The sequence below is a fragment of the Euleptes europaea genome, chromosome 1, assembly GCF_029931775.1.
Source record: "Euleptes europaea isolate rEulEur1 chromosome 1, rEulEur1.hap1, whole genome shotgun sequence".
In the NCBI taxonomy this organism is placed as follows: Eukaryota; Metazoa; Chordata; class Lepidosauria; order Squamata; family Sphaerodactylidae; genus Euleptes; species Euleptes europaea.
Genome location: NC_079312.1, coordinates 9,857,614 through 9,881,909, shown reverse-complemented (window position 1 = coordinate 9,881,909; position 24,296 = coordinate 9,857,614). Strand labels below are relative to the sequence as shown.

At 46.5% G+C, this 24,296-nt stretch overlaps 3 protein-coding genes across 3 annotated transcripts; all 3 read left to right on the top strand.

The window, feature by feature from the left end:
• Positions 1-4,863: 4,863 nt before the first annotated feature.
• Positions 4,864-7,018, top strand: LOC130487494 (zinc finger and SCAN domain-containing protein 16-like). Its single transcript, XM_056861038.1, has 2 exons — positions 4,864-5,562; positions 6,965-7,018. The coding sequence occupies exons 1-2, from the start codon at positions 4,864-4,866 to the stop codon at positions 7,016-7,018; spliced, it is 753 nt and encodes a 250-aa protein (XP_056717016.1).
• Positions 7,019-7,090: 72 nt separating this feature from the next.
• Positions 7,091-8,722, top strand: LOC130487412 (zinc finger protein 135-like). The gene is made up of 2 exons (XM_056860943.1): positions 7,091-7,223; positions 8,070-8,722. Exons 1-2 carry the CDS (start codon positions 7,091-7,093, stop codon positions 8,720-8,722), a joined length of 786 nt encoding a protein of 261 aa, XP_056716921.1.
• A 13,881-nt stretch (positions 8,723-22,603) lies between these two features.
• Positions 22,604-23,233, top strand: LOC130487305 (zinc finger protein 182-like). Its single transcript, XM_056860831.1, has one exon. It carries the CDS (start codon positions 22,604-22,606, stop codon positions 23,231-23,233), a length of 630 nt encoding a protein of 209 aa, XP_056716809.1.
• The last annotated feature ends 1,063 nt before the right edge of the window (positions 23,234-24,296 follow it).

Here is a 24,296-nt window from a genome sequence, read left to right as displayed (position 1 = left end):
AGACTGGAGGAGGGCAAATGTGGTCCCCATCTTTAAAAAGGAGGAAAAATAAATCCCAAACAATTATCTGCCAGTCAGCCTGACATCAATACCAGGTAAAATACCAGAGCAGATAATTAAACAGACGGTCTGTAAGCACTTAGAAAGAAATGCCGTCCTCAGTGACAGTCAACATGGGTTTCTCAAAAACAGGTCATGCCAAACTAATCTCATATCTTTTTTTGAAAGAGTGACAAGTATGGTAGATGAAGGGAATGCTGTAGATGTAGTGTACCTTGATTTCAGTAAAGCCTTTGATAAAGTCCCCCATGATCTTCTTGAAACAAAGCTAGTAAAATGTGGGCTGGACACTGCTACTGTTAAGTGGATTGGTAATTGGTTGACCAACCGAACCCAAAGGGTGCTCATTAATGGCACAACTTCATCCTGTAGAGGAGTGACCAGGGGTCTGTCCTGAGACCGGTACTATTTAATATTTTTATAAATGACTTGAATGATGGGATAGAGAGCATTCTAATCAAATTTGCAGATGACACCAAGTTAGGAGGTCAGAGTTCAGAATGACCTCGATAGACTGGAGAGCTGGGCCATAAGTAATAAAATGGATTTCAATAGGGAGAAGTGTAAAGTACTTCACCTAGGCAGAAAGAACATAAGGCACAGGTAAAGGATGGGAGAGAGTTGGCTTGACAACAGTACATGTGAAAGATCTGGAAGTCTTAGTGGACCACAAACTGAACATGAGTCAACAGTGTGATATGGCGGCTAAAAAGGCCAATGCAATTCTGGGCTGCATCAATAGGAGTATTATGTCTAGATCAAGGGAAGTAATACTACCTCTGTATTCTGCATAGGTCAGACCTAACTTGGAATACTGTCCAGTTCTGGGCAAGTTGGAGCGTGTCCAGAGGAGGGCGACCAGAATGGTCAAAGGTCTGGAATCCATGCCCTATGAGGAGAGACTTAGGGAGTTGGATTTGTTTACTTTGGAGAAGAGAAGGTTGAGGGGAGACATGATAGCCATGTTTAAATATTTGAAGGGATGTCATGTTGATGAGGGAACTAGCTTGCTCTGTTGCTTCAGAGACTAGGACACGGAGTAATGGATTTAAACTAAGCAAAGTGATTCCACCTAAACATTAGGAAGAACTTCCTGACGGTGAGGGCTGTTCGATGGTGGAATGCACTGCCTCGGAGGGTGGTGGAGTCCCCGTCTTTTAATAAGGACTGCCCTGACCTGGATGGCCCAGGCTAGCCTGATCTCATCAGATCTCAGAAGCTAAGCAGGGTCAGCCCTGGTTAGTATTTGGATGGGAGACCCCAAGGAATACCAGGGTTGCTGTGCAGAGGCAGGCACTGGCAAACCACCTCTGTTAGTCTCTTGCCATGAAAACCCCAAAAGGGGTCGCCATAAATTGGCTGTGACTTGATGGCACTTTACACACACACACAACCTCTGAATACCAGTGCCAGGAGGAAACATCAGGGAAATGCCTTGGCCTCTTTGCTTTTTTGTTGGCCCTCCAGAGGAACTTTGGCCATTGTGTGAGGTGGTTTGCTGGACTAGATGGACCACTGGTCTGATCCAGCAGGGCTCTCCTGAAGTTCTAACGTTCCTAATATTTGTCCTCCCCTTGGAAGACTAATGGCCAGCGTCAGCTATCTTCTATAGCCATTAAAGCTACAATATCTCTGTAAGAAGAAGAAAGTGTCAAAGCAAGACTACAAATGAACAGCAAGAAGACAAAAGTAATGACTAATGCGGGATTTACTCAACTTAATGGTTGACAAGGAGGAAATTGAAATTATTCAAGACTTTCTATTCCTTGGCTCCATCATCAACCAAAAGAGAGACTGCAACCAAGAAATCAGAAGGAGATTGAACCTGGGAAGGGCAGTCATAAAGGAGCTAGAAAAAACTCTTAAGCGATGGTTGTCTGTGGCTGGCATAACTCACCCAAAATTAAAGCTAGGAGCCTCAAAATTGGCCATCTGCTTCGGGGTGATGGGACATGCGGTACCAAAAATGAAGGGAATCGAACCCTCAAGAGTAGCTGCACATCATCACTCTGGTGTTTGTGATGGGAATAAAGGTCTACTCATGTGAAGCCAGGAAAGTGCCAGCAGCACAGCCAGGGAGGGTGGAGAATATACTACTACCTTGTGAACATGGTGTGGGGGTGGGGGGAGGTGTTAACCTGATCCTTAGAGTCATAATGAAGAGCAAAAGATGGGAACCATCTTTCCAGAATCGCCCTCCTGATGCTTCACTTATGCCGCTCTACCTATCTTCATTGTACGCTAGGAAGGTAGACATTTTTATTTTATTGCACCTGTTCGCTTCCCTGGTGTTTGTACCTGAATCTTTTAATCTTCCTTTTAGTAAGGCCTAATGCTTTTATTAGGAGCCCCGTGGGGAAGGGTGGTAAGCTGCAGTACTGCAAGCTCTGCTCATGACCTGAGTTCGATCCCGACGGAAGTCGATTTCAGGTAGCCGGCTCAAGGTTGACTCAGCCTTCCATCCTTCCCAGGTCGGTCAAATGAGGACCCAGCTTGCTGGGGTAAAGGGAAGATGACTCGGGAAGGCACCGGCAAACCACCCTGCAAACAAAGTCTGCCTAGGAAACGTGGGGATGTGCCATCACCCCATGGGTCAGGAATGACCTGGTGCTTGCCCAGGGGACCTTTACCTTTTTTTAATGCTTTCATTGGTGTGAAATGGCAAAATCCACTGCATTGAAAGTGCATGATTCAGCATGTGTGAGAGCGCCCCAAAAGCTCTGACAAGTCCGCGTTAACGGCTTTTCTATCGCCAGCTCGTCCCTCCCCTCCCCCCCCCCCACATTCAGTTTCGGAAACTGTTGGGTTAAACCCATTAAAAAATCCTGTTCCTAGAGGGTCTGAGGAAGTAAGAAGGATGAGCAGGAGGCGTGCAAAGACACAAAACGAACTGCAAAACAGTGGGAGCTCTCTGTTTTCCCTGCTGGGGGAGATGCTCGGGTTTTCCACCTCCTGCGCTGCAGAAACAGGAGAGGAGGTGGGTTGGGGGGCATGCAAGGGGAGGAGGGGCGTGTTTGCAGGTGGGAGGGAGAAGCAAGAGGATCCTGGGGGAGGAGAGCCCCACACCTGCTTGCTAGACGCTTCCCCCTCCCTTAGCCGGGTTGCTGGATTCCCTAGAGGAGGCGTCTCCCGGCTGGGTCTGGGTGCCAACCTCCAGGTGGGGCCTGGAGTGGTGGCTTCCAGATTACAGAGCTGGGTCTCCCTGGAGAGAACGGCTCCTTTAGAGGGTGGGCTCCATGGTATGAGACCCAGCTGATGACCCTCCCTTCCCCCCAAACACCTCCTCCCTCAAGCTCCATTCCCAAATATGCAGGACTTCCCCAGGCTGGAGTTGGTAACCTCAGCTTCTGCCAGATCTGGGAAAGGAGGAAAGATCTCTGCAATTTTTTTTTTTTTTGCAAAGCCTCTTTTTTTGCAGCTCCTTCGAGATGGGGCAGGGGAGAAAGAAGTCCTTTCCCCTTCAGTCTTACAGATCCCCCAAACTCACTGAATTCTCAATTCTAGCAGGCTGCCTTTTGGGGTGGGGGGCAACTGTGTTCCCACCTGGAGTCAGCAGGGTGAAAGCTGACACCAGTGGGCGACTTTTCTTATGGCATCGTTATCTTCTGTTTGGCGCCTGGGGTCACTTTTTACTTTGTTTACTTTTACTTATCTGCGAGACCTAGGGTTGCCAACCTCCAGGTGGTGTCTGGAAAACTCCCCCTATTACAATTGATCTCCAGGCGACGGAGATCAGCTCACCGGGAGAAAATGGCCATTTTGGAAGGTGGACTCTATGGCATTATACCCCATTGAAGTCCCTCCCCAAACCCCACCCTCCTTAGGCTCCACCACCCATATCTCCAGGTGTTTCCCAACCTGGAGGTGGCAATTCTAGTGAGGCCACCTATCTGTAGAAAGGCCTGTCTGAGGAGGTCAGAAAAGCTCCCAGTCTCCTGTCTTTCCACAACCTATGCAAAACTGAATTATTCAAGAGGCCTTTTTTACACTTGCATTGTACTAAATGATTCATAAAGTTACTTAGAAAATTTATTAGGGACTGTGGTCTGTACTACTGTGTATAGTTTGCTGAAACTAGAATTTTGCATCATTTAATGTATCATGTTAATATTTATGCTTTGCTTCAGTTCTTAGACTTCTGGCCAGTTCTACAATCCTAATTCCTGTTGCAGTGTCAATTGAATGTCCCATCTGTCAATTTTATTAACTCACACTGTGTAATTTGCCTTGAGTCCAAGTGAGAAAGGAGGACTATAAATAATGCTAATAAATAAATATTTTGCTTCCATCTATAACCTTTTCCCCCAACTGGGACCCAAAGCACCTTATGCCATTCTCCGCTCCTCTGTTTTATCCTCACAACAGCCCTGTGAGGTAGGTTAGGCTGAGAAAGTATGACGGGCCCAAGGTCACCCACTGAGCTTCCATGGCACAAGTGGAGAGTTGAACCTGGGTCTCTCAGGTCCTAGTCTGACACTTTTAACCACTGCGCCACACTGTTAGTAGTTATGTATTTTATGTTTTCAATGACTGTTGAATATTTTAAACCAAGAGTGTGACATGCAAATTTATTTAATAAATAGTTCTAAAGAATGTGTGTATACACACACACACACACACACATAGTGCCAAAGATGGAATATTTGCTTCTGTCAATTTGCTTTCTTGTTCCTGTTTACACCTCTTTCCCCCAAGGTAAAAGCACATGATGCTGCCCTAGAAAATCACGATCTCATGTTTGTTCCTCTATTTTAGCCTGCAATGAAATTGGAGGTGCAAGATCCAGCTGGGCCCGCACCGGGAATGGGATCCCACAATGAAGGAAAAGCCCCGCATGCCAACCAAACTGGGAGTATCCGAGAATTCTTGCAAAGACTCCCTTTAAGTCAAGTTAAGCAAGAACCAGACGAGGGTCTTCTTCAGCGCTGGGAAGTCCAGTGGCAGGAATTCCTGAAGACGATGGAGTCCCCTCATTCAGACTGGGGGTGTCTACCGTTACCAGAAGAGCCCTCCCACTGGGATGATGCCAAGGGGTTTCTGGCCTCCTTCGAGCAAGTGGCCAAAGCTTGCCGATGGCCCAGGGAAGAGTGGGCTACCCGACTCCTGCCAGCGTTGAGCGGAGAGGCTGAGCAGGCATTTGAGAGGCTGCCAGCCCAAGACAGAGAGGATTATGGGAAGGTGAAGGCAGCTGTCTTGAAGGGGGACTCCAGACGTCGGGAGAAGCTGCGCCAGCACTTCCGGCATTTCTGCTACCAGGAGGCCGAGGGGCCGAGAGGGACTTACCGCAGGCTTCAGGAGCTTTGCAGTCAGTGGCTGAGAGTCGACAGCCGCACCAAGGAGCAGATCCTGGAGCTGCTGGTCCTGGAGCAGTTCCTGACTGTCCTGCCCCTGGAGGTCCAGAACTGGGTAAAGGAGCAGGGCCCGGAGAGCAGCGCCCAAGCCGTGACCTTGGCTGAGGAGTTCCTGCAGATGCAGCGAGAGGCCGAGAGGCAGGAAAAACAGGTGAGGTGATTCCACCGTGGCATTTGGCACTATGATCCAGGGATGGTGGCTCAGCCTGCCTCAAAATAGAAAGAAAGGGCTGCTTTACCCTCTAGAGGGTGGTTATTGCCTGCCTGCCTGCCTGCTGCTCATGGTGGACAGCTGATGACAGTTTTACCTGAGATTCATTGCCAGCCGTCTCCCAAGCTCAAATCAAGTCCCCCCTTTAAATGCTGCTCTGTAATTGGCTTACTTCGCAGTGCTCACCGTGAGAGAAGATTTCCTCCCCCCCAACCCTACTGCCACATAAAAAAGCATTTTAAGAACAAAATACAAAAAACAGAGCAATCTGAAAGAAGGTGGGGGGGGGGAGAGAAAATCCAAGCCTCATTTTTAAAAATCCTTTCTTTTGCTCAGAAAGATCTCTGAGGTAGCAGGAAGGATTTGAATCCCCGCCTCTTTACACACTGCTTTGTGATTGGCTGTGAGAGAAGCCAATCTTCTGTGTTTCCCCTGCTTACCATCTGCACTGCCAGGTCCAGGAGACAAGACTGACCTTTGCGGACCAATGCTCTGATTCATTATGAGCTTTGTGTGTTCACTTGCTTTCTTTGATCTGGCCTTCCTTCACCTGGCCCAGTTCGATGTAAGTCAGGTGCATCCATGTTTTGCTTTGTGCCCATCTATAAAGTCTGCCAAAGTTCCTGTGTTTCTAAAGAAACTGTCCTGATTTCTCCTCTTTCTCCATTGTTATTCCAGTCTTTTTCCAGGTAACTTGGGGTGACATACGTGGTAGGTTGGAGCACCTTTCTTGTTAGGAAAGGTTGAAGGAGTTTGGGTGCTCCAAGACACCACGAATTCCTCCCCAAATACTAGAACTCGGGGGCATCCAATGAACTTGTTGGGAAATAGGGTCAGGACAGACAACGGGAAATAATTCTTCACTCAGTGGGGAATTGAATGGTGAAATTCGCTGCCAGAGAACGTAGCAATGGCCACAGGCATAGAGGGCTTTAAAAGGGGCTTACACAGATCCATGGAGGAAAGTGGCTACTAGCTATGTTGACTAAAGGGAACAAAGAGAGCCAGCGTGGTGTAGTGGTTAAGAGCAGTGGTTCAGAGTGGTGGAGTCTGATCTGGAGAACCGGGTTTGATTCCCCACTCCTCCACATGAGCAGCGGAGGCTAATCTGGTGAACTGGATTTGTTTTCCCATTCCTACACACAAAGCCAGCTGGATGACCTTGGGCAAGTCACAGCTTTCTCAGCCCCACCCACCTCACAGGGTGTCGTTGTGGGGAGGGGAAGGGAAGGTGATTGTAAGCCGGAGTCTCCCTTAAGTGGTAGATAAAGTTGGCATATAAAAACCAACTCTTCTTCTTCTCCTCCTTCTCCTTCTCCTCCTCCTTCTCCTCCACATTCAGGAGCAGCCAACCTTTGAATACCTGAGCCAGAAGGCGACATTTGGTCCTCTGTAGTGACTGGTTGGCTGCTGTGTGAGATGGGATGCTGGACCAGATGTTCTCCCATTCTATTCTCTGACCTTACTCATGTTGCAGGTGCCGATGCTGTTAGGGGAGGTAGCTGTGAGATTCTCGGAGGCTGAGAAAGCTCCATCAGGCTTCGAGCCCCAGCCGTGCACTGTGGCCAAGGAGGAAGATGATGGAGATGCCCACTTGCCGGGTAAGGAAAGGGTCCCTTTTATGCCTGTGATCTGGGATGCTCTGAAGCTCCTTCTTGGTCTGATCTCAGCTGTGGGCCCTTCAGGGAGCTCAGGGGCCGCTTAAGGCTCACAGTGTCTCTGGGATGGAGAAGATAGCGTCGAGCTGTGTGGGTGAGCGAAAAAGGGAAATATAGAAAAATAGGTAAAGTTCTTCTCTGTCACACATGAGAGGGCCACTCATCCAAGATGGTGCCCGTTACAAAATGTGTAGACATCATTTAAAACAGTTCCCCAACATGGGGAACTGCCCGATGAACTTTTCTTTAACCTGAAAGGGTATCTATATTTATTTATTTAAAACATTTCTATGCCGACTTTAAGCCCTAATGGTGCCCCCAAGGTGGTAAACATCAAATAGTTAAAAATTTTGAACACTCATATCTAGAAATATTGTAAATAAATATTACTTGTTTCCTTACTGGACTCCTTTTTAAAAAATTTTTTTATTTATTTAAAACACGTATTAGCTGCTTTTCTACCTTACAGGAAGTCCAGGTGGCTTACAATAAAAAACACAATAAATTATATTAAAACCACACGTTAACATTGCATTTGCAAGCTGCCAGCTGTCTCCTCAAAATCAAGAGTGAGGAGACTAGGCACACCTCCTTAGGGAGGGTGTTCTATAATCATGGAGCTGCCATTGAAAAGGCCCTGTGTTATGTGCACACCAAATCAACCTTTCCCCCAAGGTTTGGGAAAGCTGTTCTTCCTAGTACTTTCGTTTCCTGCTTTGAAGCTCCTTTTTTCTCTAGTCCAGAAGATAAGTCCTGTTTGGGTTTTCTTATTTCTCATTTCTTCTGCAGGCCAGGGGTGGCTGACCATAAATCAGGGTGAGAAATCTGCACCAGAAAATTCAGACAGAGATGGATTATTTGGAACACCTACAGAAAACGCAGACAAAACTGGCCCTCAGTGTTGTGATCAGGAAAATGCCCTCTATGATCAGCCGAGAGTAGAGTTCCAGCAAGAAACTGACCTGGGGAAGCTCATGGATGGATCTGTTCCTTATGGAGGGTCTTACATAGATCTGGGAGGAATGACAGTCCAGCAGAGGAGCCATACCAGCAAGAGACACAGCGCCTATGGTGCTTATGGGAAGAGCTTCTGCCACAGCGGGAGTTCCCTGAAATACAAGCGCATGCGCAAGAGAGGAAAGCCCCACAACTGTTTGGTGTGTGGGAAGTGTTTCCTTTACAGCTCTGGCCTCGCCACCCATCAGCGCATCCACACCGGAGAGAAGCCATACAAGTGCTCGGAGTGCGGGAAGACCTTCATCTGCAGCTCGGACCGCAACCGCCATCAGAGGACTCACACGGAAGAGAAACCGTATGAGTGCACTGACTGTGGGAAAAGCTTCCGACAGCGGTTCAGCCTCAGCAGGCACCGCAGGGTCCATACTGACGAGAACCCGTATATCACATCCTCCGAATGTGGGGAAAGCTCCGTTATGAGCTGAAACGCAGTTGGAGATGTTCTCGCAGGAGTGAATCCATTTCAGTGAATGAGCTATGGGTGGGGGAAAGGTATTCAGAATGTTATCAGAGAGTAAAAGGAGCAAGGCACTTCCTCCGTTCCTTCAGTCCTGCTTGTGATTTGGGCCATACTGGATAAAAGCTCTTGTCAGCTTGAGACACTAAAGGGGGAGACTAGAACCTGTGGATGTCTGGTCTTGAAATTCAGGATGGCCCTTGCAAATTTGGGATGTCCATTTGGGGACAGCCCCGGCAAGCTCGGGCCATGCAATTCAGGATGTTCCTTTCCTCTATAATGGGAATCAGACCCACACCTCTCCGAAATGTGTTAACTTTTCAAGTCTACCTGGGGGAGGCAGTCTGCAAGACACTGGGAGTTTTTGGTTGTGCTAATGCTACAGGAGAATTGCTCAACTTTAAGGTTGGCAATGAGGAAATTGAAATTGTTCAAGACTTTTTATTCCTTGGCTCCATCATCAACCAAAAGGGAGACTGCAGCCAAGAAATCAGAAGGAGATTGAGACTGGGAAGGGCAGCCATGAAGGAGCTAGAAAAGATTCTGAAGTGTAAGGATGTGTCACTGGCCACCAAGACTAGATTAATTCATGCCATCGTATTCCCTATGACTATGTATGGGTGTGACAGCTGGACAGTGAAGAAAGCTGATAAGAAGAAAGTAGATTCCTTTTCAATGTGGTGTTGGAGGAGAGTGTTACAGATTCCGTGGACTGCCAAAAAAACAAATCAGTGAGTTATAGATCAAATCAAGCCTGAACTGACCCTAGAAGCTAAAATGACTGAGGCTGTCGTACTTTGGTCACATTATGAGAAGACAAGAGTCACTGGAAAAGACAATCATGCTAGGGAAAGTTGAAGGCAGCAGGAAAAGAGGAAGACCCAACAAGAGATGGATTGACTCTTTAAAGGAAGCCAAAGTCCTCAATTTGCATGACCTGAGCAAGGCTATTAAAGATAGGATGTTTTGGAGGACACTGATTCATAGGGTCGCCATGAGTCAGAAGCGACTTCATGGCGCTTAACATGCACACACACAATTTCATCTTGTTTTTTTAAAATAAAACTTCCTACTGAAATCACATGATATTGTTTTGTGGGTTTTTTGTGTGTGCTTAATCTTGTGAGCAACAAGTAGTTTTCAAGGGCCAGTGGTGATAGTGGAATAAACTAGGCAGACTCAGATGACAGACTCAGGGCTGGTGCCGGTATATGCAGAGGTGGGGTAGCTGGCAGGGCCAGGGATTTCTGGTGGGGCCCACTGCCGCAGACCCCCCCCATTGGTGAATATTCCAGCCTTTACACCAATAAGTGACAACAACAGGCCGCACAATATAGAAGGCAATTATTTTTAGCATACCTTTATATGTGTATCTGAAATATGGAATTGTATGTATGACCACTGAAGAAGGCCCCACAGGCCAAAACGCATTTGGTTATCCATCGGTCTTTTACATATATTTATGATCATCAACCATGTTTGTAAATTAGCAATTATCTTTTTAGAGCCTTTTAATTGATTAGCCTAATTTTGGGGCCTAGAGTTTATAACTGAGTGTACACTGCATAAGAAACAATATCAGTATTTTGTATAAATTTGCAGCTCAGCTTTTAGGGTCTCTGTCTGTCTTGCTCAGGTTGAGGGTTCCCCCCCTCCCCCCCTTTTCGTTAATTCCGTTAATATTGAGTTTACCTGGGCAAAATGTGGGATGTGTTCCCAAAAGACTTTCTTTATGTACAACTTTTATATTCTGCCTTTCTGCCCTTACAAGGACCACCAAAGCAGCTAACAATTTAACATGATAAAATTACATTTTAAAACCATTAAAATCAATTCCCCAACACATATCATTAAAACAAATTTAAAACAGTTAAAAGACTAAAATATAAAACCAGAAATGAAAGCATTGATCAGGACGGAGGGATCACTGAGGGAACACCAAATGGAACAAAAAAGTCTTCACCCACGGGCAGAAGATGTCAACAGAAGGGGGCATGTGAATCTTCCTGGGCGGCCAGTTCCAGAACTTTGGTGCCATGACGGAGAAGGCCTTCTCAGATGTTATTTCCCATCACAGAATCCACACATGGGAGAGACCATGTCACTGAAGAGAGCAAACATGGTCTCCATCAGATTAGTCCGAACAGAGAAGCCAACATAACTTTGCACAGGAAAAAATTACTTCTGGGCTTGAACAGAGTGCTTTTCTGTCACAACTGGTCTTTTATACATCTAGTATGAAGAAGCAAACTTTCCTGCTCAGAAAGGACCCCCCCCCATGGGGGTGGGTGGGAATGGAGGGCAAGTTCCCCCCGAAATGACACCGTCATTGACTACAATATTTTAACGGGCTAAAACACCCCAACTGCTTGAAAGGCACATGAAAAAGATGAAAGTATGGAAGACAGAGTTGCCAACTCCTTTCTTGACTGTCCAGTCACACCCATACATCGTCATAGGGAATACGATGGCATGAATTAATCTAGTCTTGGTGGCCAGTGATACATCCTTACACTTCAAAATATTTTCTAGCTCCTTCATGGCTGCCCTTCCCAGTCTCCATCTCCTTCTGATTTCTTGGCTGCAGTCTCCCTTTTGGTTGATGGCGGAGGCAAGGAATAGAAAGTCTTTAACAATTTCAATTTCCTCATTGCCAACCTTAAAGTTGTGTAATTCTCCTGTAATGCTACATAGTAGTCTATAAGTTGGTGCTTGTCTGTGCAATCTAAATGCCATTCATGGGAAGAAAAGACTCCCGGGTTCATAGAAAGGCTTTTCAATCGGACAGCCCCCCCACCCACACCCACCCCTTTCCCAATGCTTTGCTCTGTCTCTGGAAATAAATGCTCCGCTTTGCTCTTACAAAAGCACTGTCCTCCAGTGGTGGAAAGAGCCGTCAAGTCAAAACTGACTTATGGCTACCACGTAGGGTTTTCAAGGCAAGAGACGTTCAGAAGTGGTTCAGAAGTGGTTTGCCATGGCCTAATGCCAAAGTAGCGTTTTTAAAAACCTGCACAGCCTATCAAATCTATAATGGTCAGTCAAAAGCCTTGCTGGGAATAGCTGGGATTATTTATTGCCACTTTTATTGTTTTATACTGTTTTCATTGTATTGTTAATGTGATATTTAGTATCTTTTGTTTGGTGGTTTAGTTGTCAGCCATGATGAGTACTGTTTCATTATAAAAAGGTAGGGCTTTAAAAAAAACCCTTCTATTAAATAATTTGTAGCCTAGAGTCTTTGCTGCTGTAGTGCACCATTTCTCTATAACAGTGGTTCCCAACCTTTTTTTGACCAGGGACCACTAGGACTTTTTTGTTCGGTGCAGGGACCTCAAGGTTCAAAATGAAAATTCGGAGAATTTGAAAATAAACTTTAATCATAACTGTTAGTTAAACATTAAACTTAGAATAATATTTGAGTATATATTTTTATAATAGAGAACTTTAAATTGAAAATATTAATTTATTATGGGTTTATAACTTTGTTTCGCGGACCTTAATTTAGTTCTCGTGGACCCCTGGGGGTCCATGGACCCCTAGTTGGGAACCAGTGCTCTATAAGAAGACTAGCCAACCTTTCGAAAAGAACATTAGTGTCAATTGGAAGACCCAGGTAACTCAGATGTAAATCTTTGCCAGCATCCAATGCTTTCTCAGTAGAGAAAATAAATGCCTCCCTCCCAGTACATTCCAAGGAGCTGAGATCATATACAACGCAGTCAGTGTGGGATACTATCAAGGAGTCTCAGGTTCAAATCTTTCCCTCCACCATGGAAGCTTGTGAGATGAACTTGGGCCAGTCCCCCTCTCTCAGCCTAAACTACAACACAGGATTGTCGTGAGGATAAAATGGAGGAGAGAAGAATGGTTTTAGCCGCTTTGGGCCCCCATTGAGGAGCAACATACATAAGTGCCGTCAAATCGCAATCCATGTCTGTAACCCCCACAAGGGGCTTTCAAGGTAGGTGAGAAGCAGAAGTGGTTTACCATGGATTGAGGATGAATAAACAAATAACAATAGCATTGCAGACCATAGCAATGCTGGTTCCCAAAAAAGGTTAACACACCATCTAATAACAGTAAGAATACCAATAGGTTATACGAGATAAACTAGCAGAATTTTAATACAATACAAGGTTTTTTTAAAAAGCAGTGAAACCAAACACGTTGCGGCCACAAGGCCTTCCTCAGAGGTTCGGATTCATAAAATACATACTATAAGTATTTAAAATACAAAGTATAACATCGCTGGCCAAGCTTTAAAACGCTCATAAGAAATAGGGCCAGGTCATTAATCCAAACATTTCCCATTTCGGTATTGGAATAAACTAGGCCCATCCACAATCATTTTTCAGATTGCTGCCCTTAATGGTCCAAATAGCTCTACAAGCAAGGTCAGACAGAATCGTGGCTCTATGGTATGAATATCCACAATCGGGAAGCAGACTTCTTTTTTCTGTTTTGGTTTTGCGGACCGTAGCAATGCTGCCAGCACCCAATGTTTGGAAGGGGGGGGCACTCAGCTCCCTTTCGCCAGGCGTGAAGGAGAGGCTGGTTCAGGAGGCGCCTTGGCAACCAAATAATGTCATTTGAAAAACTGCCTCCGCTTGCCTCATGATATCGCAGCTGCCATTTTTGGGCTGCCAAGGAAGTCCCCGACTGGAAGAAAGTCGTTTCCTTTGAAATGTGGTGTTGGAAGAGAACGTTGCGGATGCCGTGGACCACCCAAAAAAATAAGTGGGTTCTAGATCAAATCAAGCCTGAACTGTCCCTAGCAGCTAAAATGACTAATCCCAATTCACGAACGGACTTGCCCCTGTAATTCAAATTCCTTGGATACAACTGAACATATTCTATGTGATTGCCCTCTATACGAAACACCTCGTAGAAAATGGTTAAAAAACTGGTTACATCCCAAGTTTCACCTGTCTAATAAAGTTAAATTTAAATTTGACTTTAAATTTAAAGTCAATTTCTAATGAACGATTCAGCTCCAGAAGTTACTGTGGATGCCGCCAATTATTTAGCAGAAGTGCTAAAGGTCCAAAAACGTATAACCTCTGATATCTGATGTTACTGGCTATGATTTTATCTTATTGGTTTTAAGATTTATGACCATTGTTCGTATCAATTGTAACAATTTATATGCCATTAAAGGTTTATGATTGAATGAATGAGCTAAAATGACTAAACTGAGGCTATTGTACTTTGGTCATATTATGAGACGACAAGAGTCACTGGAAAAGTAATGCTAGGAAAAGTCGAAGGCAGCAGGAAAAGAGGAAGACCTAACATGAGATGGATTGACTTTGTAAGGGGAGCCATGGCCTGAGCAAGGCTGAAAACAATAAGAGGGTTTTGGAGGACGTTGATTCATAGGGTCACCATGAGTGGGAAGTGATTTGACGGCACTTAAGGCACAAGGAAGTCCCTCGAGATGCCTCTGCCTTGCCCTTGGCTTTGGAGAACCCTATTAAGTGCACAATTGGCCAAAACCACTTAATGCTGCCCTCTCCGTCCAACCCTGATAGTGAGGGGTGGGGGCAGAAGCCAGAGGTAAATTACAAAGTAGGAGTAGGAACTGGAGGGGGGGGGAATGCAGAAGTAGGCCCTAGTGGGAGGGGAAGAAACTAGTGGGGAGGAGAAGTGAGAACAGGATCTGGGGAGGTAAGCAGGAGGCAGAGGGGGTAGAAGCAAGATGAAAATTTGAAGAGAGGAAACAGGAATAAGTAAGGAGAAGGGATTGCATTTCCCAACTCCAGGCTGGGAAATTCCTGGAAATGTTTAATTTCTCAAACATTGCTCTCAAATTTCTGGGTTAGTGCACCTCATTGGCTTCGTTTTGTTCTTGCACTAATATTACTTAGGAGCTTCGGAAATGCTCAGGAAAGGAGGCAGGCATATCAATATTTTAAATTTAAAGGGCGAGGTTTGGGGAGGGAGGGACTTCAGTGCCACCGAGTTCAATTGCCGTTTTCTCCCGGGGAACTGATCTCTGTCGGCTGGAGATCAGTTGCCATAGCGGGAGATCGCCACCTTCTACCTGGAGGCGATCTACAAACAACAGCACATGGCTCAAAATATTGCAATTGTATAATTTTATGGAAGGTCTTTCGAAGCAGAACCTCAAAACGACAATGATAACTCAAATATGTACAACAGAAAACACATAGTCCCCGTGGGAATTATAATGCATTCCTCTTCAGTATAATTCAATATAGTTCATTCCTATGAACATAGGAACATTCAGTGAACATTCCCACTGGGACTATGGGCGAAAACGCATGGTCACTTTAGCCTCCTTTATTCCCTGTTTCAGCCAGGATTCAGCCAGGATCGAACGCATGCGTTTCACCGAATGTGCGTTCGATCCTGGCTGAATCCTGGCTGAAACAGGGAACAAAGGAGACTAAAGCGACCGTGCGTTTTCGCCCTATAGGTTTTCTGTTGTACATATTCGAGTGACCATTGTTGTTCTGAGGTTCCATTTCGAAAGACCTTCCAGGAAATTATACAGTTGCAATATTTTGAGCCACGTGCTGCTGTTTGTAGACAATCCCATTATTTCAGCATAGGTCTGTTGTTCATTGAGACCGTCTAAACGACCTGGAGGCTGGCAAGCTTAACAAATATTAAAAAGCAATATAAAACCACAGCAAGACATATGAGAGCGGGGCGGGAAGGGAAACAGGCTCTGCAGCGTTGCACTGTTAGGCAACTGTTGCAAAGACTGAAACTGCTCAGGGGAGCTGCCACGCGTGTGAGGACCTCACGTCCATTCTGCAGGTCCCTCCCTGCTCGGGTCCCGCCCCTGGAAACGGGCTCCTCCCCCTTCTTTCTCAAGCAGTGTTTTTGGGTAAGACTATTGTTTGTTGGGAGGGGGAGAGGCTAGAGAGTGTGGCTTGGGGTGAGCGGAAAATTTTGCACATCCAAGGGAGGGAGGGAGGGACGCTTCCAAGCCGGGAGATCTTTGCATCCTCAGAAAGGAGAAATGCATGAAAAGGATTCATTGTTTGCAAACAAAAGGAGAGATTCATTGTTTGCAAACAAGAAAGGGAGTGTGCGTCTGGGTCTGCGTCCTATGGGGAGCGGTTAAGACGCTTAGGGGGCTGTTGAGCTTGGAAAGAAGGCGGTTAAGGGGGAGACATGATAGAGGCCTATAAAATTATGCATGGTTTGGAGAGAGTGGACAGGGAGATGTTTTCCTCCCTCTCCCATCATACTAGAACGCGGGGGTCACCTGCTGAAGCTGGAGGGCGAGAGATTCAAAACAGATAGATGGCCATCTGTCAGCAGTGCTTATGCAGATGAGGCGAGGGGACACATCTTGGTCATGTTCTGGGCATGGAGTTGGGGTCACTGGAGGTGTGGGGGGGGCGGGTAGTTGTAAATTTCCTGCATTGTGCCGGGGGTTGGACTAGATGACCCTGGGGGTCCCTTCCAACTCTACGATTCGGAGTATTTTTTCAGACAACGCATAGTTAAATTGTGGCACTCCCTGCCCCAGGATGTGGTGATGGCGGCCAGCTTGGAGGGCTTTAAGAGGGGAGTGGGCATATTCATGGAGGAAAGGGGTATTCATGGCTATTAGTTAGAATGGATACTAGTCATGCTGCATACCTATTCTCTCTAGTATCAGAGGAGCATGCCTATTAGTTTGGGTGCGGTGGAGCACAGGCAGGGTGGTGCTGCTGCACTCGTCTTGTTTGTGGCTTCCTAAAGGCACCACCTGGTTGGCCACTGTGTGAACAGACTGTTGGACTTGATGGGCTTTGGTCTGATCCAGCAGGGTCTTTCTTATGCGTGGGGGGTGTTTTCTCCACTGGCTGGGTCCCTTTGTGCCGTCTCCTAAAACAGTGCTCTGGAGAAAGTAGACCTAGGGTTAGCTATTTGCAAGTGTGAGCGGAGGGAGGGAGGGTGTATTTGGGTGGTCCCAACCCCCACATATATTGTGCAGTAAAGGGCTTATTGGTGTAGGGTTAGGGGTGGATGGGAAGGAGAGGTATCATTTGCAGTATATCCTTAGGGCTGTTTAGCTTGGAAAGAAGGTGGTTAAAGGGAGACATGACTGAGGTCTATAAAATGATGCATGGTTTGGACAGCTGTTCTCCCTCTCTCATAATACTAGAACGAGGGGTCATCTGCTGAAGCTGGAGGGTGAGAGATTCAAAACTGATTAAAAGAAGTATTTCTTCACACAACGCGTAGTTAAATTGTGGAACTCCCTGCCCCAGGATGCGGTGATGGCTGCCAACTTGGAAGGCTTTAAGAGGGGAGTGGACATGTTCATGGAGGAGAGGGGTATTCATGGCTACTAGTAAAAATGGATACTAGTCATGATGCATACCTATTCGCTCCATGATCAGAGGAGCATGCCTGTTATCTTAGGTGCTGAGGAACGCTGGCAGGATAATTCCTCTGTAGTCATCTTGTTTGGGGGCTTCCTAGAGGCACCTGGTTGGCCACTGTGTGAACAGACTGCTGGACTTGATGGGCCTTGTTCTGATCCAGCACGGCTTTTCTTATGTTCTTCCTCCCACGTCAAAGGGATGTTTGTCACTTTTACTGGACTTTTTTGTCTGTTTTCATAAAGATAAAAAGAAATCCTCCAGGACTGGATCCCCCATGCTGTTATACGTGTGTGTTTGCAAAGTGCCATCAAGTCACAGCTGGCTTATGGCAACCAAGCAGGGTTTTCAAGGCAAAAGACGTTCAGAGGTGGTTTGCCATTGCCTGCCTCTGCATAGCCACCCTGGACTTCCTTGGTGGTCTCCCATCCAAATACTAACCAGGGCTGACCCTGCTTAGCTTCCAAGAGATCAAGCTAGCCTGGGGCTATACAGGTCAGTATGCTGTTATATATAGCTGTGTTAATATGAACACTTTGGTTAATGATGTACGTTTGACAGAGAGGGAGAGGAAAAGAACAGTGTTTGTTGACTTTAATTTCATGCAGCTAGTCCTGCTGGCCTTCCATAGAAGAGCAAGATTTGTATGTGATGTATATTTGTATATTATTATTATTATTATTAGCATGTATTTATATTAAGTTCTTGGCTTTTCCAGATGGTTTTAACCAGTTTTCAGTAGCCTTTGGCTTTTGGAAGAAGAGAGAGGAAAATCCGTCCCTCTAAAACAGTGGTTCTCAACTTTTTTTGCTCCATTCCCCCCTTTCACCATTGTTCAGAATATAATTTCCCCCCTCCCAAGATAGTCAAATTCAAAAAAAAAACAAAAAACTAAAATTTATGTAGTTTGTAGGTAGGTTATGTACAGATTGTACATAATCTACAGGACATCACACTTTGCTGAATAGTGGTCCCAATCCCCCCCCCCGAACCCTAAAATGCCCCCTGGGGGGGAATTCCCCCCTCGTTGAGAACCCATGCTCTAAAGACTTTGTGGCAGAGACAGGATTTGAACCAGGGATTTCTGGCTCGCAAGCCAGTCTCTGAGCCTCTACTTCATGCTACCTCTCATGACCCCTTATGTTGTTCCTCTTTTCATTGCAGATCCTATGATATGATGAGAGGTTATTGCTACAGGATTGACCACAAGGTAGCCAGGATGAAAATGGAAGAGCAAGAGTTGATGAGCTCCATGAAGGAGAAATTCGAAGGATTGGGGAAATCTTCTCGCATCCTCCAGGCTGGGGATATCCAGGAATTCCTGCAAAGGAGACCAGAGGAACAAATTAAATGTGAACAGGATGAGAGGCAGTTTCAGCAGTGGGAAGACCAGTGGCAGGAGTTTCTGAAGACCATGGAGTCCCCTCAATCTGCCCCGCCAGCACCAAAGGAGACCTCACCCTGGGACGACACCAAGGCCTTCCTCGCTTCCTTCGAGCAAGTGGCCGAAGCCTGTCGCTGGCCCAGAGAAGAGTGGGCGACCCAACTACTGCCCGCCCTCAGTGAAGAAGCTGAGCAGACCTTTAGCAGGCTAGATCCCAGAGATAGAGAGGATTATGAGAAAGTGAAGGCAGCCCTTTTACGAGGGGACGCCACGAGGAGAGAAAAGATGCGCCAGTATTTCAGGTGTTTCCGCTACCAGGAGGCCGAGGGGCCGAGAGGGGCTTACAGCCGCCTCTGGGAACTTTGCCACAGTTGGCTGAGGGTAGAGATACACACCAAGGAGCAGATCCTAGAGCTGCTGGTCCTGGAACAGCTTCTCACCATCCTGCCCCAGGAAATGCAGGTCTGGGTGAGGGACCGAGGGCCGGAGACCTGTGCTCAGGCAGTGGCCCTGGCAGAGGACTTTCTGCTGAAGCAGCAAGAACAGGAAAGCGAGGAGAAACAGGTGAGGCGGTTTCATCACGATGTTTGCAAGTGACCCATGATGGGTGTGGAGTGAACGCCTGCTGCAGTAAACTAAGGCTGCAGATAACTACCTTTTTTTTGCCCCAGAAAGTTTTAAAAAGGGATGTTCCTTATGGTTTCTAAAAGTTTAGCTCTGGTGAATGGGTTTTTAACTATGACTCCTCGGTGGGGTGGCTAGGTAGTAGCTGGAGATCTTTTGGGATTACAATTGGTGTAAGCTGCTTTGGATCTTTTGGGATTACAATTGGTGTAAGCTGCTTTGGGTTCCCATTGGGAAGAAAGGTGGAGTATTAATGAAGCAAATAAATAATAAGGATGGGGAGGAGGGAAAATGCCCTCTGTCAACACTGTCTTTTAGGGGTCTCTGCCCTGGGGAAGAATTTTAATTTTGCCAGTTTGGGGAGGCAGCTGAAGGCAGGGAGGGAGGAAAGTGATGTCAAATGGGAGGCGGGATGTTGTTGCACCAGCTCAGGTGAAGGCTAAGCCACGTTACCCACCAGGCTGTGTGCCCCTGTTCTCAGAAAGGGAACCTCCTGCCATTTCAGGTGCCAACGCCCTATTTGGAGGCAGCAGTGAGTTTCTCTGAAGCAGGACAGACGCTGTCCGAACTCAAGGTGAGACGGCCGTGCAGAGAGGTCAAACGGGGAGGTGATGCTGAATTGCGGGGTAAGTCCCATTCCCTGCGCCTCCGTCACTGGATGCTTTGAAATGCCTGCAATGTTATCCATTCTCTCCGTGAAGGGCAGAGGTCCCCAACATGGTGCCCATGGGCGCCATGGCACTCACTGACACCTTTTCTGGCATCCACCAAGTGTTTTTAGGGAATGGGGGGAGGCAGGTAGGTTTGTTTCCCAGTAAGGCTTCTGATTGGCTATTGGAGGTTTGATTGTCTGTGCAAATTTTTTTAAAATGTCGCTTTGGCAGCAGCTGCCACCACAGCACAAGGATCAGCACTGTGTTACCGAAGTTAAGCTACGACAATCATTTTGTGGCTGGCTCCACTTCCTAGGGCAGCCATTATGTTGCTGTATACACTGTCCAAATGTGCCTGCGGGCTCAAGAAGGTTGGGGACCCCGGGTCAAGGGGTTCACACACACACACACACACACACACACACACACACACACATCTATATCTATCTATATCTATATCTATATCTATATCTATATCTATATCTATCTATATCTATCTATATCTATATCTCTATATCTATATCTATATATACACACACACACACATATATATAAATGAATACAAAATGTTTGAAAATCAATCTTTTGTTCAGTAGTTCAAAGGGATATTGATATTGTGCTTACATTTGTGATATTTCCCTTTGTATTCATTCTGCATACATAAGATTTGAATCCAGTAGCACCTTAGAGACCAACAAGATTTTGGGGTTATAAGCTTTTGAGGGTCAAGGCTCCCATTTGTCAGTTACGGTATTTGAGTGGCTCCTCAGTGGAACAGGCTTCCTCAGGAAGTGGTAAGCTCTCCTTCCCTCAAGGTTTTTAAGAAGCGGTTAGATGGCCATCTATCAGCAATGCTGATTCTGTGACATTAAGCAAATGATGAGAGGGAGGGCATCTTGGGCATCTTCTGGGCATGGAGTAGGGCTCACTGGGGGTGTAGGGGGGAGGTAGTTGTGAATTTCCTGCATTGTGCAGGGGGTTGGACTAGATGACCCTGGTGGTCCCTTCCAACTCTACGATTCTATGATTCTAAGGAAGCTTTGACTCTCGAAAGGTTATGCAGGCATACCTAGTTTCATTGTGCTTTGCTTTATTTGTGCCTTGAAGATATTGCATTTTTGAGCAAGTCTATCGGCACCATTTTTCCAACTGCACGTGCTCAGTTTGTGTCTCTGTGTCACAGTTTGGTAATTCTCGCATTATTTCAAACTTTTTCATTATTATTACAGGACGTTGTTTTTTTAGTATCTCTGATGTATCCTTGTACCCACAAAATCTTGTAGTCTCTATAATAACATAACAAAAGCCATGCTGGATCAGACCAAGGCCCATCAAGTCCAGCAGTCTGTTCATGCAGTGGCCAACCAGGTGCCTCTAGGAAGCCCACAAGCAAGACGAACGCAGCAGCATCCTGCCTCTGTTCCACAGCACCCAATACAATAGGCATTCTCCTCTGATACTGGAGAGAATAGGTATGCATCATGACTAGTATTCATTTTGACTAGTAGCCATGGATAGCCCTCTCCTCCATGAACATGTCCACTCTCCTCTTAAAGCCTTCCGAGGTGGCAGCCATCACCACGTCCTGGGGCAGGGAGTTCCACAATGTAACCATGCCCTAAGAAGCTACTGGTCTCCAATCTAGCTGTTCTAATGCAGAGCAACATGGATGTGTGTGTGTGTGTGTAAAGTGCCGTCAAGTCGCAGCCGACTTATGGCGACCCCTTTTGGGGGTTTTCATGGCAAGAGACTAACAGAGGTGGTTTGCCAGTGCCTCCCTCTGCACAGCAACCCTGGACTTCCTTGGTGGTCTCCCATCCAAATACTAACCAGGGCTGACCCTGCTTAGCTTCTGAGTTCTGACGAGGCTAGCCTGGGCCATCCAGGTCAGGGCAGCAACATGGATATCCTCCCAAAAATGTGAAGAAATAGTGTGTTAGGAAGACTGTTCAGTCAAAACACATTTGGTTTTCTATTAATTTTAATGTGAATACTTTCTTATAATATCCTGTGTCTCTATTAAAGAACAATTGTTTTGTTTGGATGGCTTTGGTTTCTGAAATAGACTCTATCTGTTCCTCAACCTTTTCTGTCGTAGTAGAAAAGAGCAAGAGTCCAGTAGCACCTTAAAGACTAACAAAAATATTTTCTGGCAGGGTATGAGCTTTCAACCTTTTCTGGTTTACTGTCAAATCCATATTCTGCTTTGACTCCCACTGGATGATTAGGGTTGCCAGGCCACAGATTCAAACTGGACTCTAGGGGGTGCTGCCACATGATGCCGTTGTTATGCCACTTCCAGGGTGGGGGGGGGGATCGGATTTGACATTTCACGTCTCTAGGAATTGCCAGAAACTCTGTGATAAAACTATAACGTTTCCAGTAATTCCAAGTGGTGTTAGGTGTTTCCCCCGGAAGTGATATCATGCTGTTGCACCAATGGGTAATTCTTTTTTGTCCCATGGCAACATGAGTACTGGTAGATAATGGGAACCGGGGGTGGGAGTTTTCCCACCCCCAGTGGGTCTCAACCCTATGGATAATCCTGCTGGTCAAGGCGTTCACTGTCAGCATACCCTCACAGGGTTGTTGTGAGGATAAAATGGAGGAGAGAGAGTTCTATGCTACCCTGAGTTTTCACAGATTTTTTCAAAGATATATTCATGGCCAATGTTGTCTTCTTCATTCCAGCAGATTACAGACAGGTCAGTGAGGGCGAAACACAAAAACATCCATTGGAAAGCCCAGTGTGGATGGAACCATTCCCAAAAAGACATAGAGAGGATTTTTCCCAGAGCCTCATGCACATGGAAGCTTCTGAGCATGAACACGGTACAATGATGCAACCAGGCAACCAACTCTGCTTGGTCCCTTCAGATGAGAAGGCCTTCAATGAACTTCAACAGCCGCTTGAGCAAAATTCACCTGGCGTGCCTGAGGAGGGTTTTAAGCCAGGATCTGATTTTGTTAATCACAAGATCGCCCAGGCTCAGGAGGTGATGTACCAATGCACCGAGTGTGGGAAGAACCTGAGTCGCAAAGACCACTTGAAGAGACATCAAGAGATCCACAGCAGGAAGAAGAAACCCCACCAGTGCTCGTATTGTGGGAAGTGCTTCCGGCAGAGGTCAGACCTGGTTTTTCACGAGAGGATCCACACGGGAGAGAAACCGCTCAAGTGCTCTATTTGCGGGAAGAACTTCAGAAGCACCTGCCAGTTGATTGTCCACGAGAGGATCCACACCCGGGAGAAACCGTACAAGTGTTCTGCCTGCGGCAAGAGCTTCAGCCAGAATGCAAACCTCACTGTCCACCAAAGGACCCACACGGGCGAGAAGCCCTACAAATGCTCCACCAGTGAGAAGACTTTCATTCAGAAGTCACACCTCATGAAACATGAGAGAACCCACACCAGAGAGAAGGCGTGCAAGTGTTTAGCTTCCTTTGAAATTAGCTTCTTAAATTGACACAGAGACCATGAGAAAAGCACTTGGTTTTGAATTCACTCCTTGTTTTCTAGGAAAGGTTCTAGAGAAGATGCTACCCTTTGTGGGCAAGTTGCAATGGTAACGTTCTCACAGGACACAAAAGCATATCGCCCCACCCTGTTTCTTTAGGGAAGATACCTCAGACCTTTTTGGTGACTATGTGATTCTTTGGCCTAGCCTAATCTCATCAGATCTCGGAAGCTAAGCAGGGTCAGTACTTGGATGGGAGACCACCAAGGAAGACTCTGTAGAGGAAGGCAGTGGCAAACCACCTCTGCTTCTCACTTTCCTTGAAAGCCCCTTGCCAGGGTCACCATAAGTTGGTTGCGACTTGACAGCTCTAATCATAAAATCATAGAGTTGGAAGGGACCACCAGGGTCATCTAGTCCAACCCCCTGCACAATGCAGGAATTTTACAACTACCTCCCCCCAACACCCCCAGTGACCCCTACTCCATGTCCAGAAGATGGCCAAGATGCCCTCCCTCATGATCTGCCTAAGGTCATAGAATCAGCATTAGTTGACAGGTGGCCATCTAGCCTCTGCTTAAAAACCTCCAGGGAAGGAGCTCACCACCTCCCGAGGAAGCCCGTTCCTGTATAATATACAGAATGTGATATAATATATGGTATAATATAGGGTATATGGTTATTGGCAGCCTAATAGCCCACCCTGGCCTGATCTTGTGAGAAGAAGAAGAGTTGGTTTTTATATGCCGACTTTCTCTACCACTTAAGGGAGACTCAAGGGAGACTAAAACCGCTTACCATCACCTTCCCCTCCCCACAACAGAGGTAGAGCTCTGTGAGGTAGGTGGGGCTGAGAGAGCTCTAAGAGAGCTGTGACTTGCCCAAGGTCACCCAGCTGGCTTCGTGTGTACGAGTGGGGAAACAAATCCAGTTCACCAGATTAGTCTCCGCCGCTCATGTGGAGGAGTGGAGAATCAAACCCAGTTCCCCAGATCAGAGTTCACTGCTCCAAACCACCGCTCTTAACCACTGCACCACACTGGCTTGGTAGCTAAGCAGGGTTAGCCATGGT